Source organism: Rhamphochromis longiceps, linkage group LG13, assembly GCF_057381845.1.
Source record: "Rhamphochromis longiceps isolate RC_006_pf linkage group LG13, R_longiceps_female_GT1.1, whole genome shotgun sequence".
Lineage (NCBI taxonomy): Eukaryota > Metazoa > Chordata > Actinopteri > Cichliformes > Cichlidae > Rhamphochromis > Rhamphochromis longiceps.
In genome coordinates this window covers 32,598,643-32,613,790 of record NC_140569.1, presented here as the reverse complement: position 1 = coordinate 32,613,790, position 15,148 = coordinate 32,598,643, and the positions used below count along the sequence as shown (strand labels likewise).

General features: G+C 40.4%; 1 protein-coding gene across 3 annotated transcripts; it reads left to right on the top strand.

Moving 5' to 3' along the window:
- Positions 1-536: 536 nt before the first annotated feature.
- Positions 537-9,192, top strand: LOC146656134 (uncharacterized). Of its 3 annotated transcripts, none has more exons than XM_085429039.1 (2): positions 537-863; positions 6,694-9,192. In XM_085429039.1, the coding sequence occupies exon 2, from the start codon at positions 7,069-7,071 to the stop codon at positions 8,749-8,751; it is 1,683 nt and encodes a 560-aa protein (XP_085285165.1). In that variant the 5' UTR covers positions 537-863; positions 6,694-7,068; the 3' UTR covers positions 8,752-9,192. The 3 variants fall into 3 exon arrangements, with proteins under 3 accessions (XP_085285165.1, XP_085285164.1, XP_085285163.1); XM_085429038.1 differs by having other exon boundaries at positions 6,684-9,192; XM_085429037.1 differs by lacking the exon at positions 537-863 and adding an exon at positions 2,389-4,422 and having other exon boundaries at positions 5,778-9,192.
- The last annotated feature ends 5,956 nt before the right edge of the window (positions 9,193-15,148 follow it).

The following is a 15,148-nucleotide window of genomic DNA, read 5'->3' as shown; positions in this document are numbered from 1 at the left end:
ATTTCCAAGTTATTCACATAATGAAAACTTATACTTTGTTTCGGTCGAGTTCCCCATTCAAAATGCATGTAACAGTGAGAAACGCACTGTCTTGGCGAAAGAAAACGTTTTTGTACAACTTCATATGAATAGCTGTAACTTTTGATAGAAGACTCGGATACACATTGTTAAGAGAATTTTTATTTTAGTTAAATCATTAAAGTATAATCAAGTAGAAACAAGTATGCCTTATAATCAAGTGTTTATATATTTTCACACGGTAAAGCTTACTGTTGAAAAGAACACAATGTATTCCTTGCTTAAGTGTGTGAGATGTTTGACAAAGACAGGACATATACATGCATTCTTTACTTCAGTGTCTGCGATGTCAGATAAGCATGAATACTGCTGTGTCGTTGTTTTTCAGTTTGTGTGCAGAAGTTAGATAGCTAAGACAATGCCTGAGCTCTCCCCTCTTCAGTTGAAAGAGGAAGTATTATGTAACCCATTTTGCCTTATAAATAAAGCGAGTAAACGGTGCTCGGTGTGTTAGTCTGCTCAGAGACTCTCACCCGTGCGCACGTCTTTGAAACTCTGAGTCGGTCTGCCAGTGTCTCATTTCTCTCTTACTGTGTTTGAACAAATTGTCAACCCTTGACATTTAATTGGTCCTTCGTAGCCGGATAACTGACTGTTATTTTAACGTCTAGTTTTCCACAGACGGTCTCCATCGGATCCTGACGTCGTGACGCCTGCGCTGGAAGAAATCTGATCAGTAAAACGAAAAACCCGGGAACGTGAATTCGATCTCCGGTCAGCGTTCGGCCTTCACGGCTCCAGGACCCGATGAGCACCGGATCTTAAAACGCAGCGCCACAGTAGAGGTGAATATGACACGCATTCCACCAAGCGCTAAAATACGTTGATATTGAGATTTTCCTTTAAGTAGTGTGTAAACCTAGGTACGCCGACAGATCTCAGTGTCCATGCGGGACTAAGAAGACGACAGGCAAGAGCGAAATTCTAGAAAAATCGCTATTAAAAGTTCCGGTCGCTCTGGGAGTGGCTGCAACGGAACAGGTTTCCGGTCACTCAAGAAGAGTGGCTGAAGGTGAAGGTGTTACACAAATAAATAGGCCTACGGAAAATCTCAATAAAAATCATAGAAACGCGCTTTGTTTGTGAGGAGTGAGTTGTTTTTACGACCCAATACGCGGTCGAACCACTTCTCAAACTGTTTTCCTGTGTACACTCACGTATTGGTAAAGGTGGAAAAAAGGGTTGTGCTTCATCACGTAAAATTGATAACCGCTCTCTCAATTAGTGGGAGAGTAGAAGGCTGTTATCGAAAACCCATTCTCACTTTTTCATGCCAAAGAAGGTGTCACAGTTCTGACGTAATTAGTTCAAAATGGGTAACTCTAAAACTAAAGTAAAATTAACAGCAGATGAAGGATGGTTGGAAAAAAACTGTCCAAATGCAGGAAGAGTCAGTGCAAATAGGTGGAGAAATCCACATAAAATTTATTGCCCAGCCTGGCAAGGCAAATGCAATCAAGAATCAATAACTGCTTTAAAGGCTGCTTTACAAAAAGAATTATTTGAGGAAAAGAGCCAAAAGAAAAAAGCAAAACGCTTAGCAGAATGGCACCTTTTCAAGGCGTGGATGGTAGAAAACGATAAACGCATTGCTAAACGTGCCCAAAAGCAGGAAACTAAAGATAAACAGAAAACTGCAGGAGAAGAAAAACCGTACCCCCCTCCTTATGCTCTTCAGCCTGCACAGCCTGCAGCAACTGCACCTAACCTTACGTCAGCACTTCCTGTAAGCTCTCCTCACAAACCTTTTGTTTCAAATCCCTATATGGAGGCCAGACAACAACTTGATCTTATGACTAAGCATGGTCATTCCAAAAAAACAGAAATTGTAGGTCAGTTTCCAATGGTAGCCTTATCTAACCCCAGGTACGGTCAACCCACTGGTCCCCCAGACGCCCAAGGAGTCATACCAGTAGACGGTGAGCCTTTAATTTATGCATTCCGACCCTGGTCTCATAAAGACAGAGAGAATGTACTAAAAGATGTGCCACCCCTTAAAGAAGGCTTCCGGCCGTGGCGAGATGCAGTGGAATTGATCCGTCAGGGGTGGGGTTTAAATGGTCATGAGATGCATCAAGTTTTTCAAGATTTATTAGGTTTAAGTCTTCCTAGAGCTAGAGGTCAATTTACAGGAAATGATTTAAACGGTGACGTGTTGGGGCCAGACACTCCCCAATTAATACAGGAGCTTAATAACTTGTATGGCAGAATAGAAGTTATTTTAGCCCCAAGGCCAGATTATGGAAAGATAGGAGAGTGCAAACAAAAGGAAGGAGAGACAGCATCAGACTATTTGGATCGCCTACGCCCAGTTTTCAGACAAAACTCAGGGCTAAATTATGATGCCGATCCACTGTCTGCTTTTCAACAACAATTAAAAAATGCCTTCCTAAATGGTCTACTGCCTAAGATAAAAGCACATGTAGACAAACACTGGGTCACTCAAAATACAGGAACCTTGCCTGAAGCCCTACAATATGCTGAGCATGCAGTCAAAATTCAAAAACAAAAAGAAAAAACAGAAGGAGTTTTCATGATTGATCCAGAGACAGGCTTTATAGCCTTCTCAGGACAGCAACACACGGCAGGTTTTAAGCAAAGTAGGGGAAAGCAAAAAGCAGGACAAAGAAGAGATAGAAGAGATATGAGATGTTATAACTGTGGTAAAATCGGGCACTTTGCTCGAAACTGTAGAAATGTAAGCCAAGAACAGGAAGGTGGAGATGACAGGCGCAGACGCCGTGATGAATGACTAGCACAAGAAAAGGGAAGTGAAACAAGTGAAGGGGAAGTTTACAACATTGAACAACTGCTGCTAGGCTCAGAAGCAAAGCCCACCGTTATAGTGCACGTTAACGGGGTCCCAATAAAATTCCTTTGCGACACAGGTGCTTGTAAAACTGTCCTAACAGTAGAAGTCCCAAATTTAACCTCTTCAAAAGATACCTTAATCGTGAAATCAGCCTCAGGACATGTGACAAAACAGCATCTAACCGACCCCCTTTTTATGTCACATAGAGATAGTGGCCGTGCCTGCAAAAATCAGTGCATCTATGATCCATCTTGTCCACTAAATTTGTTAGGAAGAGATGCTTTAACAAAATTAAAAATAGGAGTTTTTCCTGAAGAAAGTGGCATGAAAGCCAGACTCCTACTCTCTGAAAGTCAGAGCCAAACTGAAGATATTTTTGTTTGTGAAGGTTTAGGTGAGCCAAATTATTACTGGGCCTTAGATTTACCAAAACTTGAACCATTAGAGGCCAAAGCTAATATGTACTTACCTGAGCACTCACATAGACAGGACCCAGCAAAATATCACAACACCTTGTGGTATAAATATGTCCCAGGTCCAGACAAAATTTATGATCAACAAGTGCACAGACTAGGACCGCAAAAACTAGTCCTACAACACCTGTATGTGACACAGAGTGGTAATGCAGTATGCTCAGTGTTACAGACAGATGCAGTGCAGCGCTTAAATAAGATATGCAACCCTCATGTATCTGTTGCACGCAACGACCAAACGCCTTGGTCTGAGTTAGGCACAGTGCTGAGAAATGTAGAAATGGACAGATATGACAAAATAGAGTGTGAGGACTGGCAAAAAGGCCGTAGAACTGGGTGCATGAGGCTAACGCTGTGTTGGCCGGTGACAGCCACACCAGCCACACATTTAGCCACAACAGAGCAAGATGAATGACAAGTATTAACAATTGAAGCACATCCAGAACTAGAGAAGCTGCCACAAACATTATGGTCTCAAGGACCCACGGATGTAGGCCTAATAAAAGGAGCAGATCCAGTAGTGGTGAAAACTACAACCTCATATAGGCCTGTAAAACCACAATATCCCTTGAGTGCAGAGGCAAAAGAAGGTATCAGACCAGTCATAGCAGAGATGCAAAAAGCAGGTATTCTCGTGAAAACTAATGAAGCCACGTGTAATACACCAATTTTTCCAGTAAAAAAGGCTAATACAGGAAAATATCGCTTAGTTCATGATCTAAGAGCAATAAATGAGGTAACAGAGCAAATACCTCCAGTGGTTGCAAATCCACACACAATTCTAAATCAAGTAACACCAAAAGAACGGTGGTTCTCTGTAATAGACTTGTCCAATGCCTTCTTCTCCGTACCTCTGCACCCTGACTCACAGAAGTTATTCGGATTCACCTTTGACAATCAAAAGTATACTTATACAAGGTTGCCTCAGGGATTCCAGAATAGCCCAACTCTGTATGCAGAGGCTTTGAGAAAATCAATGTCATCTTGTACGCTCCCTGCCCCAGGGCAGTTCTTGTTGTATGTAGATGATATATTGATCACAGGCCATACAAAAGATGAGTGCAAAGAAAACACATTAACAGTTTTGCAACATCTCGCAGAGCAAGGCCATAAAGTGTCACAGCATAAACTGCAATTGTGGAGCCAGGAAGTAACATACCTTGGCCACAAATTGACAGGACAAGGCAGGCAGCTGTTAGAGAGCAGAAAGATAGCAGTCCAAAATGCCCCAAAACCAGTAACTAAACAACAAATGATGAGTTTTTTAGGACTGTGCAATTTCTGTAGATGCTGGATTCCAGAATACGCATTACTAGCTCAACCACTACAGAACCTCATTTATGGTAAAGATCTAGCATTAAAAGACAAAGTACAATGGATTCCAGAAGCAGAAAAAGCTTTCGTTGATTTGAAAATAGCACTGCAGACATGTACCGTCTTAGCATTACCAGACTATGGAAAACCTTTCGTTCTCCATGTTGATGGTGCAGGAGGGTATATGAAAGCAGTCTTAACTCAAGCTTTTGGAGAAAAACAACGTCCATTAGCTTTCTACTCATGCAAACTTGACTCTGTAGCTGCTGGATTACCTACCTGTGTTCAGGCATGCGCAGCAGCAGCAGAGGCAGTTAAAAAATGTGCAGACATTGTTCTAGGACATAAATTGATCATCAAAGTCCCACATGCAGTGACCTCTATTTTGCTCCAAGCGAACCTCTCTTTCCTCACGCATGCAAGACAACTTTCTTATGTGGGGATTCTACTTACACAATCACACATAAAAATAGAGAAGTGTGGCCAGCTAAACCCAAGTACACTTTTGCCGACTTCTCTGGACGGAGAACAACACTGTTGCATTCAAAAATTAGAGGAAGATACAAAACCTCGCACTGATATATACAGCTCCCCCCAGAGCAGTTTCAGTAATGTTTTTGTGGACGGCTCAGCGTCAAAAGACATTCACGGTAGAAATTGTGTGGGTTATGCGGTCACAACTGTTGATAAAGTGATAGAAGCAAAAGCTCTCAGCTCCTCAAACTCTGCTCAAAGCGCAGAACTAACCGCAGTCATCAGAGCATGTACTTTATATAAGGGTCAAAGTGTTAATGTTTACACAGACAGTCAATATGTCTATTCAGCAGTTCATCATTTCGCTAAAATATGGCATAACAGAGGAATGACAACTTCCTCAGGCAACACAGTTCAACATGCAAACCTTCTAAAAAAGCTATTAGAAGTAATAACGTTGCCAAAAGAATTAGCACTATGCAAATGTGCAGCTCATCAAAAGGATGACACAGAAATTACGAGAGGAAATAACTTTGCTGACAAAGCAGCAAAAGCAGCTGCAGAAAAACAAATTGATGTTTTAACAACAGAAACCATAGATCTAATACCTTTAGAAATACTAGCAGATGCACAGAAAACAGCATCGCTGAGTGAACAAAAATCTTGGGTGAAAGATGGAGCAGAATTAAAAGACAACCTTATGATGTGTAATGGCAAACCAGTGCTTCCAAAATCTTTGCATAGAACTGCTGCTTTAGTGACACATGGGAAAACTCATGTGTCATCAGGAGGGATGATTAATATTCTTAATAAACAATTCTATACAAAAAATTTTGAAAGTTCAGCACAAGAGTTTATCAGAACATGTATGATTTGCCAAAGGCACAACGCACAGGGAAATCTACGTCCAAAGCGAGGGCATTTCCCTATACCACCGCATCCATTTCACACTGTCCACATGGATTTCATAGAATTAAATGAATCACAATCCTCCAAATATGCACTTGTGATAATTGATGTATTTTCCAAGTGGCCAGAAATATACCCAGTGAAAAAAGCAGATGCAATATCAGTAGCAAAATGTCTATGTAATCATTTTATTCCAACGTACGGTATTCCATCTCTGATAAGATCAGACAATGGCACACATTTTGTAAATGAAGTAATAAGTAAAGTTTCTGAAGCTTTAGGCTTCAGCATAAAACATCACTGTTCTTATCATCCACAAAGTGCAGGATTAGTCGAGAGAACTAACGGCACAATTAAACAAAGGTTGAGGAAATGTATGGAAGAGACTAAAAAACCTTGGCCTGAATGTCTAAGCTTGGTTAAATTATGGATGAGAATAACTCAAGGAACAGGTGGTCTAACGCCATTTGAAATCGTACATGGCAGACATTTTCCACTCCCCATAATGAGTGAGCCAATTAATAAATCTATTGCAGAAACAACAATGGCAGAATGGATGACAAAACTATTTGAGAATAAAGAAGTGAGATTAAGCAATCAACTGCCGAGTGACTTTTCTTCAGTTTCTTGCAGGTTGAACCCCGGTGATTGGATTCTGATTAAAGTCCTCCAGCGGAAAAACTGGAGTGCTCCAAAGTGGGAAGGTCCCTTCCAGGTGCTACTTACCACACCCACAGCGTGTAAGATAGCCGAACGAGTTTCGTGGATTCATCAATCCCACGTGAAGAAAGTGTTTGCACCACAATAAGACGCCGGTTCCCCTGACTCTTACGTGAACCCCTGCTGGAGGACAGGGCTGAACGGGTTTCCCGCCCTGTGCTTCCTCGGCAGTGCTACTCACGTGGGAGCTCGGGTGTGCCTGGTCGCCCTGAAGATCAGACTGACCTATCCCACCGAAGAGCAGAACCAATAATAACACCAGGGACGCCTGAATAAAATCTCAACAAGATGACTGAGGAAAACAACCTGATAAATCCAGAAGAAGAACCAGCTTCAGAATCAATGCTAGCACCAGTTCCAGCCCCAAAGCTGTTGTGCTTGGGCGCTTGTGACATCAAACGAAAACTACTCATGTGCTACATATTCTGTCTAATGGCTATCCTCCTGATGACGACACTCTTTTGGTTGATGCCCAGTGGAACCCACAAGACAGTACCAATTATTCTCCGACCTAAGAGGTGGACCCACGACAACTCGCACCTGAAGGAGATAGACAAAGAACACAACCACCCGTGGCTGAACAATGCATGGTACCGGTATGTCCATGACAGAGTGCACAGAGAAGACAATGCCGCAAACTGCTATGTCTGCTCACATATGCCCACGACAGCACTCCATGCCACAGTGTATGGAAAACCCCCAACCAAGGCTGAAGCACTCTGCATATATGACAAAGCCATTACCGGGACCTGCTCAACACCAGGAAAACCTGTGATGGTGATAGGTGGATCCATAAAGGACCAAAACAGCAACACATGCCACAACACTACACAATATATAGTCCCACAGAGTGTAAAGTCTTTAATCTACAACATAACAAACTGCACCCACCAGTACCCAAATATAAACTACACCTGCAATGAAGCCTACTGGGTGCATATAAACGTCAGCCATAGAAAACTGAAATCATTCTCAGTTGTTTTGCCACCTGACATACAACACCCAGTGTGCTTTAACTTCACAGGAGCAACCGGACAAACAGGTACGCCCCAGGGTCTGAAGAAATTAGGACAAAACCGAAACTGCTCCATGATCCTGGCGGCACCAGATTGGGATGGCATCGGCTCATCGACAGGTACATACTGGGTACAGGGCGCAGCTTGGGCGTGTGGCCTGAAAGTCTATTTCATGCTGCCACCAAACAGCACCGGACTCTGTGCCCCTGTTCTGGTATCTGACCACACCTTTAAGATGTCAGTGAACAGCAACACCAGAGCTAAACGTAGCACAGGCCTCAAGCCCCATGATCCATATCTTGGTTCTGATGTACCAGATGACTTCAAACTCTGGACCAAGAGCCAGAAGGTAATACACGCTTTGTTTCCATGGATAGGAGTAGGGAAACACGCACTACGGATAGAAACCCTGGACTATCGTTTTGGATTATTTTTAAATGCTTCAACCCGCATTAATCAAGGACAGAATGAAGAAATTGATGCAATTCGCATCACTGTCATGCAGCACCGAGTGGCTTTAGACATCATTCTCGCAGAGAAAGGTGGTCTCTGCGTATTGTTTAACACTACATGTTGTACCTACATACCTGATAACATCCATTCATTAAACATGACAAATGCTTTGAATGTTTTGAAACAACTGAGAGACGCTCAGCAGCAGGACTACGTTACCGATACTCAAGGTTGGTGGGACTGGCTGCTGAGCGGCTCTTGGAAATCTCTACTGATTAAAGGCCTGTTGGCCCTTTTCAGTGTGATGTTACTATTTTGCCTTTTCATTGCTTGTATTATCCCATGTCTGAGAAGCATAATGACAAACATGTTCAAGCGTATGTTAGGAAACCATGTCTTGGCTCAGTCAGTTATGGAGGATCCCTATCGTCAGTATGATATGCTGAGTGTGGGAGAGAGAGAAGAAAATCTCTATGACAATCTTGACAAGCTTGTTGTTTAATTATTTCACTGAATGACGTGCAAGTTGAAAATGTGACTAACAAGTGACTATGCATTGAGTAAAACATGTGAAATATATTAACATCAGGAGGGAATGTTAAGAGAATTTTTATTTTAGTTAAATCATTAAAGTATAATCAAGTAGAAACAAGTATGCCTTATAATCAAGTGTTTATATATTTTCACACGGTAAAGCTTACTGTTGAAAAGAACACAATGTATTCCTTGCTTAAGTGTGTGAGATGTTTGACAAAGACAGGACATATACATGCATTCTTTACTTCAGTGTCTGCGATGTCAGATAAGCATGAATACTGCTGTGTCGTTGTTTTTCAGTTTGTGTGCAGAAGTTAGATAGCTAAGACAATGCCTGAGCTCTCCCCTCTTCAGTTGAAAGAGGAAGTATTATGTAACCCATTTTGCCTTATAAATAAAGCGAGTAAACGGTGCTCGGTGTGTTAGTCTGCTCAGAGACTCTCACCCGTGCGCACGTCTTTGAAACTCTGAGTCGGTCTGCCAGTGTCTCATTTCTCTCTTACTGTGTTTGAACAAATTGTCAACCCTTGACACACATGTTTATGGCTTTATCTTATAGAACTCAAGGTCTCCGTGCTGGGCAAACAGGTTTTGCAGCTGTTTGAGCTAAGATTTCCAAGTTATTCACATAATGAAAACTTATACTTTGTTTCGGTCGAGTTCCCCATTCAAATGCATGTAACAGTGAGAAACGCACTGTCTTGGCGAAAGAAAGCGTTTTTGTACAACTTCATATGAATAGCTGTAACTTTTGATAGAAGACTCAGACAAACATGTTTATGGCTTTATCTTATAGAACTCAAGGTCTCCGTGCTGGGCAAACAGGTTTTGCAGCTGTTTGAGCTAAGATTTCCAAGTTATTCACATAATGAAAACCTATACTTTGTTTCGGTCGAGTTCCCCATTCAAAATGCATGTAACAGTGAGAAACGCACTGTCTTGGCGAAAGAAAACGTTTTTGTACAACTTCATAGAAATAGCTGTAACTTTTGATAGAAGACTCAGACAAACATGTTTATGGCCTTATATTATAGAACTCAAGGTCTCCGTGCTGGGCAAACAGGTTTTGCAGCTGTTTGAGCTAAGATTTCCAAGTTATTCACATAATGAAAACCTATACTTTGTTTCGGTCGAGTTCCCCATTCAAATGCATGTAACAGTGAGAAACGCACTGTCTTGGCGAAAGAAAGCGTTTTTGTACAACTTCATATAAATAGCTGTAACTTTTGATAGAAGACTCAGACAAACATGTTTATGGCTTTATCTTATAGAACTCAAGGTCTCCGTGCTGGGAAAACAGGTTTTGCAGCTGTTTGAGCTAAGATTTCCAAGTTATTCACATAATGAAAACTTATACTTTGTTTCGGTCGAGTTCCCCATTCAAATGCATGTAACAGTGAGAAACGCACTGTCTTGGCGAAAGAAAGCGTTTTTGTACAACTTCATATAAATAGCTGTAACTTTTGATAGAAGACTCGGATATACATGTTTATGGCTTTATCTTATAGAACTCAAGGTCTCCGTGCTGGGCAAACAGGTTTTTGCAGCTGTTTGAGCTAAGATTTCCAAGTTATTCACATAATGAAAACCTATACTTTGTTTCGGTCGAGTTCCCCATTCAAATGCATGTAACAGTGAGAAACGCACTGTCTTGGCGAAAGAAAGCGTTTTTGTACAACTTCATATAAATAGCTGTAACTTTTGATAGAAGACTCAAACAAACTTGTTTATGGCTTTATCTTATAGAACTCAAGGTCTCCGTGCTGGGCAAACAGGTTTTGCAGCTGTTTGAGCTAAGATTTCCAAGTTATTCACATAATGAAAACTTATACTTTGTTTCGGTCGAGTTCCCCATTCAAATGCATGTAACAGTGAGAAACGCACTGTCTTGGCGAAAGAAAGCGTTTTTGTACAACTTCATATAAATAGCTGTAACTTTTGATAGAAGACTCGGATACACATGTTTATGGCTTTATCTTATAGAACTCAAGGTCTCCGTGCTGGGCAAACAGGTTTTGCAGCTGTTTGAGCTAAGATTTCCAAGTTATTCACATAATGAAAACCTATACTTTGTTTCGGTCGAGTTCCCTATTCAAAATGCATGTAACAGTGAGAAACGCACTGTCTTGGCAAAAGAAAACGTTTTTGTACAACTTCATAGAAATAGCTGTAACTTTTGATAGAAGACTCAAACAAACATGTTTATGGCTTTATCTTATAGAACTCAAGGTCTCCGTGCTGGGAAAACAGGTTTTGCAGCTGTTTGAGCTAAGATTTCCAAGTTATTCACATAATGAAAACTTATACTTTGTTACGGTCGAGTTCCCCATTCAAATGCATGTAACAGTGAGAAACGCACTGTCTTGGCGAAAGAAAGCGTTTTTGTACAACTTCATATAAATAGCTGTAACTTTTGATAGAAGACTCGGATACACATGTTTATGGCTTTATCTTATAGAACTCAAGGTCTCCGTGCTGGGCAAACAGGTTTTGCAGCTGTTTGAGCTAAGATTTCCAAGTTATTCACATAATGAAAACCTATACTTTGTTTCAGTCGAGTTCCCCATTCAAAATGCATGTAACAGTGAGAAACGCACTGTCTTGGCGAAAGAAAACGTTTTTATACAACTTCATAGAAATAGCTGTAACTTTTGATAGAAGACTCAGACAAACATGTTTATGGCCTTATATTATAGAACTCAAGGTCTCCGTGCTGGGAAAACAGGTTTTGCAGCTGTTTGAGCTAAGATTTCCAAGTTATTCACATAATGAAAACTTATACTTTGTTTCGGTCGAGTTCCCCATTCAAAATGCATGTAACAGTGAGAAACGCACTGTCTTGGCGAAAGAAAACGTTTTTGTACAACTTCATATGAATAGCTGTAACTTTTGATAGAAGACTCGGATACACATGTTTATGGCTTTATCTTATAGAACTCAAGGTCTCCGTGCTGGGCAAACAGGTTTTGCAGCTGTTTGAGCTAAGATTTCCAAGTTATTCACATAATGAAAACTTATACTTTGTTTCGGTCGAGTTCCCCATTCAAATGCATGTAACAGTGAGAAACGCACTGTCTTGGCGAAAGAAAGCGTTTTTGTACAACTTCATATGAATAGCTGTAACTTTTGATAGAAGACTCAGACAAACATGTTTATGGCTTTATCTTATAGAACTCAAGGTCTCCGTGCTGGGCAAACAGGTTTTGCAGCTGTTTGAGCTAAGATTTCCAAGTTATTCACATAATGAAAACCTATACTTTGTTTCGGTCGAGTTCCCCATTCAAAATGCATGTAACAGTGAGAAACGCACTGTCTTGGCGAAAGAAAACGTTTTTGTACAACTTCATAGAAATAGCTGTAACTTTTGATAGAAGACTCAGACAAACATGTTTATGGCCTTATATTATAGAACTCAAGGTCTCCGTGCTGGGAAAACAGGTTTTGCAGCTGTTTGAGCTAAGATTTCCAAGTTATTCACATAATGAAAACTTATACTTTGTTTCGGTCGAGTTCCCCATTCAAATGCATGTAACAGTGAGAAACGCACTGTCTTGGCGAAAGAAAGCATTTTTGTACAACTTCATATAAATAGCTGTAACTTTTGATAGAAGACTCAGACAAACATGTTTATGGCTTTATCTTATAGAACTCAAGGTCTCCGTGCTGGGAAAACAGGTTTTGCAGCTGTTTGAGCTAAGATTTCCAAGTTATTCACATAATGAAAACTTATACTTTGTTTCGGTGGAGTTCCCCATTCAAATGCATGTAACAGTGAGAAACGCACTGTCTTGGCGAAAGAAAGCGTTTTTGTACAACTTCATATAAATAGCTGTAACTTTTGATAGAAGACTCGGATACACATGTTTATGGCTTTATCTTATAGAACTCAAGGTCTCCGTGCTGGGAAAACAGGTTTTGCAGCTGTTTGAGCTAAGATTTCCAAGTTATTCACATAATGAAAACTTATACTTTGTTTCGGTCGAGTTCCCCATTCAAATGCATGTAACAGTGAGAAACGCACTGTCTTGGCGAAAGAAAGCGTTTTTGTACAACTTCATATAAATAGCTGTAACTTTTGATAGAAGACTCGGATACACATGTTTATGGCTTTATCTTATAGAACTCAAGGTCTCCGTGCTGGGCAAACAGGTTTTGCAGCTGTTTGAGCTAAGATTTCCAAGTTATTCACATAATGAAAACCTATACTTTGTTTCGGTCGAGTTCCCCATTCAAATGCATGTAACAGTGAGAAACGCACTGTCTTGGCGAAAGAAAGCGTTTTTGTACAACTTCATATAAATAGCTGTAACTTTTGATAGAAGACTCGGATACACATGTTTATGGCTTTATCTTATAGAACTCAAGGTCTCCGTGCTGGGCAAACAGGTTTTGCAGCTGTTTGAGCTAAGATTTCCAAGTTATTCACATAATGAAAACCTATACTTTGTTTCGGTCGAGTTCCCCATTCAAATGCATGTAACAGTGAGAAACGCACTGTCTTGGCGAAAGAAAGCGTTTTTGTACAACTTCATATAAATAGCTGTAACTTTTGATAGAAGACTCAAACAAACATGTTTATGGCTTTATCTTATAGAACTCAAGGTCTCCGTGCTGGGAAAACAGGTTTTGCAGCTGTTTGAGCTAAGATTTCCAAGTTATTCACATAATGAAAACTTATACTTTGTTTCGGTTGAGTTCCCCATTCAAATGCATGTAACAGTGAGAAACGCACTGTCTTGGCGAAAGAAAGCGTTTTTGTACAACTTCATATAAATAGCTGTAACTTTTGATAGAAGACTCAGACAAACATGTTTATGGCTTTATCTTATAGAACTCAAGGTCTCCGTGCTGGGAAAACAGGTTTTGCAGCTGTTTGAGCTAAGATTTCCAAGTTATTCACATAATGAAAACTTATACTTTGTTTCGGTCGAGTTCCCCATTCAAATGCATGTAACAGTGAGAAACGCACTGTCTTGGCGAAAGAAAGCGTTTTTGTACAACTTCATATAAATAGCTGTAACTTTTGATAGAAGACTCGGATACACATGTTTATGGCTTTATCTTATAGAACTCAAGGTCTCCGTGCTGGGCAAACAGGTTTTGCAGCTGTTTGAGCTAAGATTTCCAAGTTATTCACATAATGAAAACCTATATTTTGTTTCGGTCGAGTTCCCCATTCAAATGCATGTAACAGTGAGAAACGCACTGTCTTGGCGAAAGAAAGCGTTTTTGTACAACTTCATATAAATAGCTGTAACTTTTGATAGAAGACTCGGATACACATGTTTATGGCTTTATCTTATAGAACTCAAGGTCTCCGTTCTGGGCAAACAGGTTTTGCAGCTGTTTGAGCTAAGATTTCCAAGTTATTCACATAATGAAAACCTATACTTTGTTTCGGTCGAGTTCCCCATTCAAATGCATGTAACAGTGAGAAATGCACTGTCTTGGCGAAAGAAAGCGTTTTTGTACAACTTCATATAAATAGCTGTAACTTTTGATAGAAGACTCAAACAAACATGTTTATGGCTTTATCTTATAGAACTCAAGGTTCCCGTGCTGGGAAAACAGGTTTTGCAGCTGTTTGAGCTAAGATTTCCAAGTTATTCACATAATGAAAACCTATACTTTGTTTCGGTCGAGTTCCCCATTCAAAATGCATGTAACAGTGAGAAACGCACTGTCTTGGCGAAAGAAAGCGTTTTTGTACAACTTCATAGAAATAGCTGCAACTTTTCATAGAAGACTCAAACAAACATGTTTATGGCTTTATCTTATAGAACTCAAGGTCTCCGTGCTGGGAAAACAGGTTTTGCAGCTGTTTGAGCTAAGATTTCCAAGTTATTCACATAATGAAAACTTATACTTTGTTTCGGTCGAGTTCCCCATTCAAATGCATGTAACAGTGAGAAACGCACTGTCTTGGCGAAAGAAAGCGTTTTTGTACAACTTCATATAAATAGCTGTAACTTTTGATAGAAGACTCGGATACACATGTTTATGGCTTTATCTTATAGAACTCAAGGTCTCCGTGCTGGGAAAACAGGTTTTGCAGCTGTTTGAGCTAAGATTTCCAAGTTATTCACATAATGAAAACTTATACTTTGTTTCGGTCGAGTTCCCCATTCAAATGCATGTAACAGTGAGAAACGCACTGTCTTGGCGAAAGAAAGCGTTTTTGTACAACTTCATATAAATAGCTGTAACTTTTGATAGAAGACTCGGATACACATGTTTATGGCTTTATCTTATAGAACTCAAGGTCTCCGTGCTGGGAAAACAGGTTTTGCAGCTGTTTGAGCTAAGATTTCCAAGTTATTCACATAATGAAAACTTATACTTTGTTTCGGTCGAGTTCCCCA

Excerpts from the sequence above, each read along its gene's own strand:
- LOC146656134 (XM_085429039.1), top strand. The coding sequence starts at position 7,069 with ATGACTGAGGAAAACAACCTGATAAATCCAGAAGAAGAACCAGCTTCA.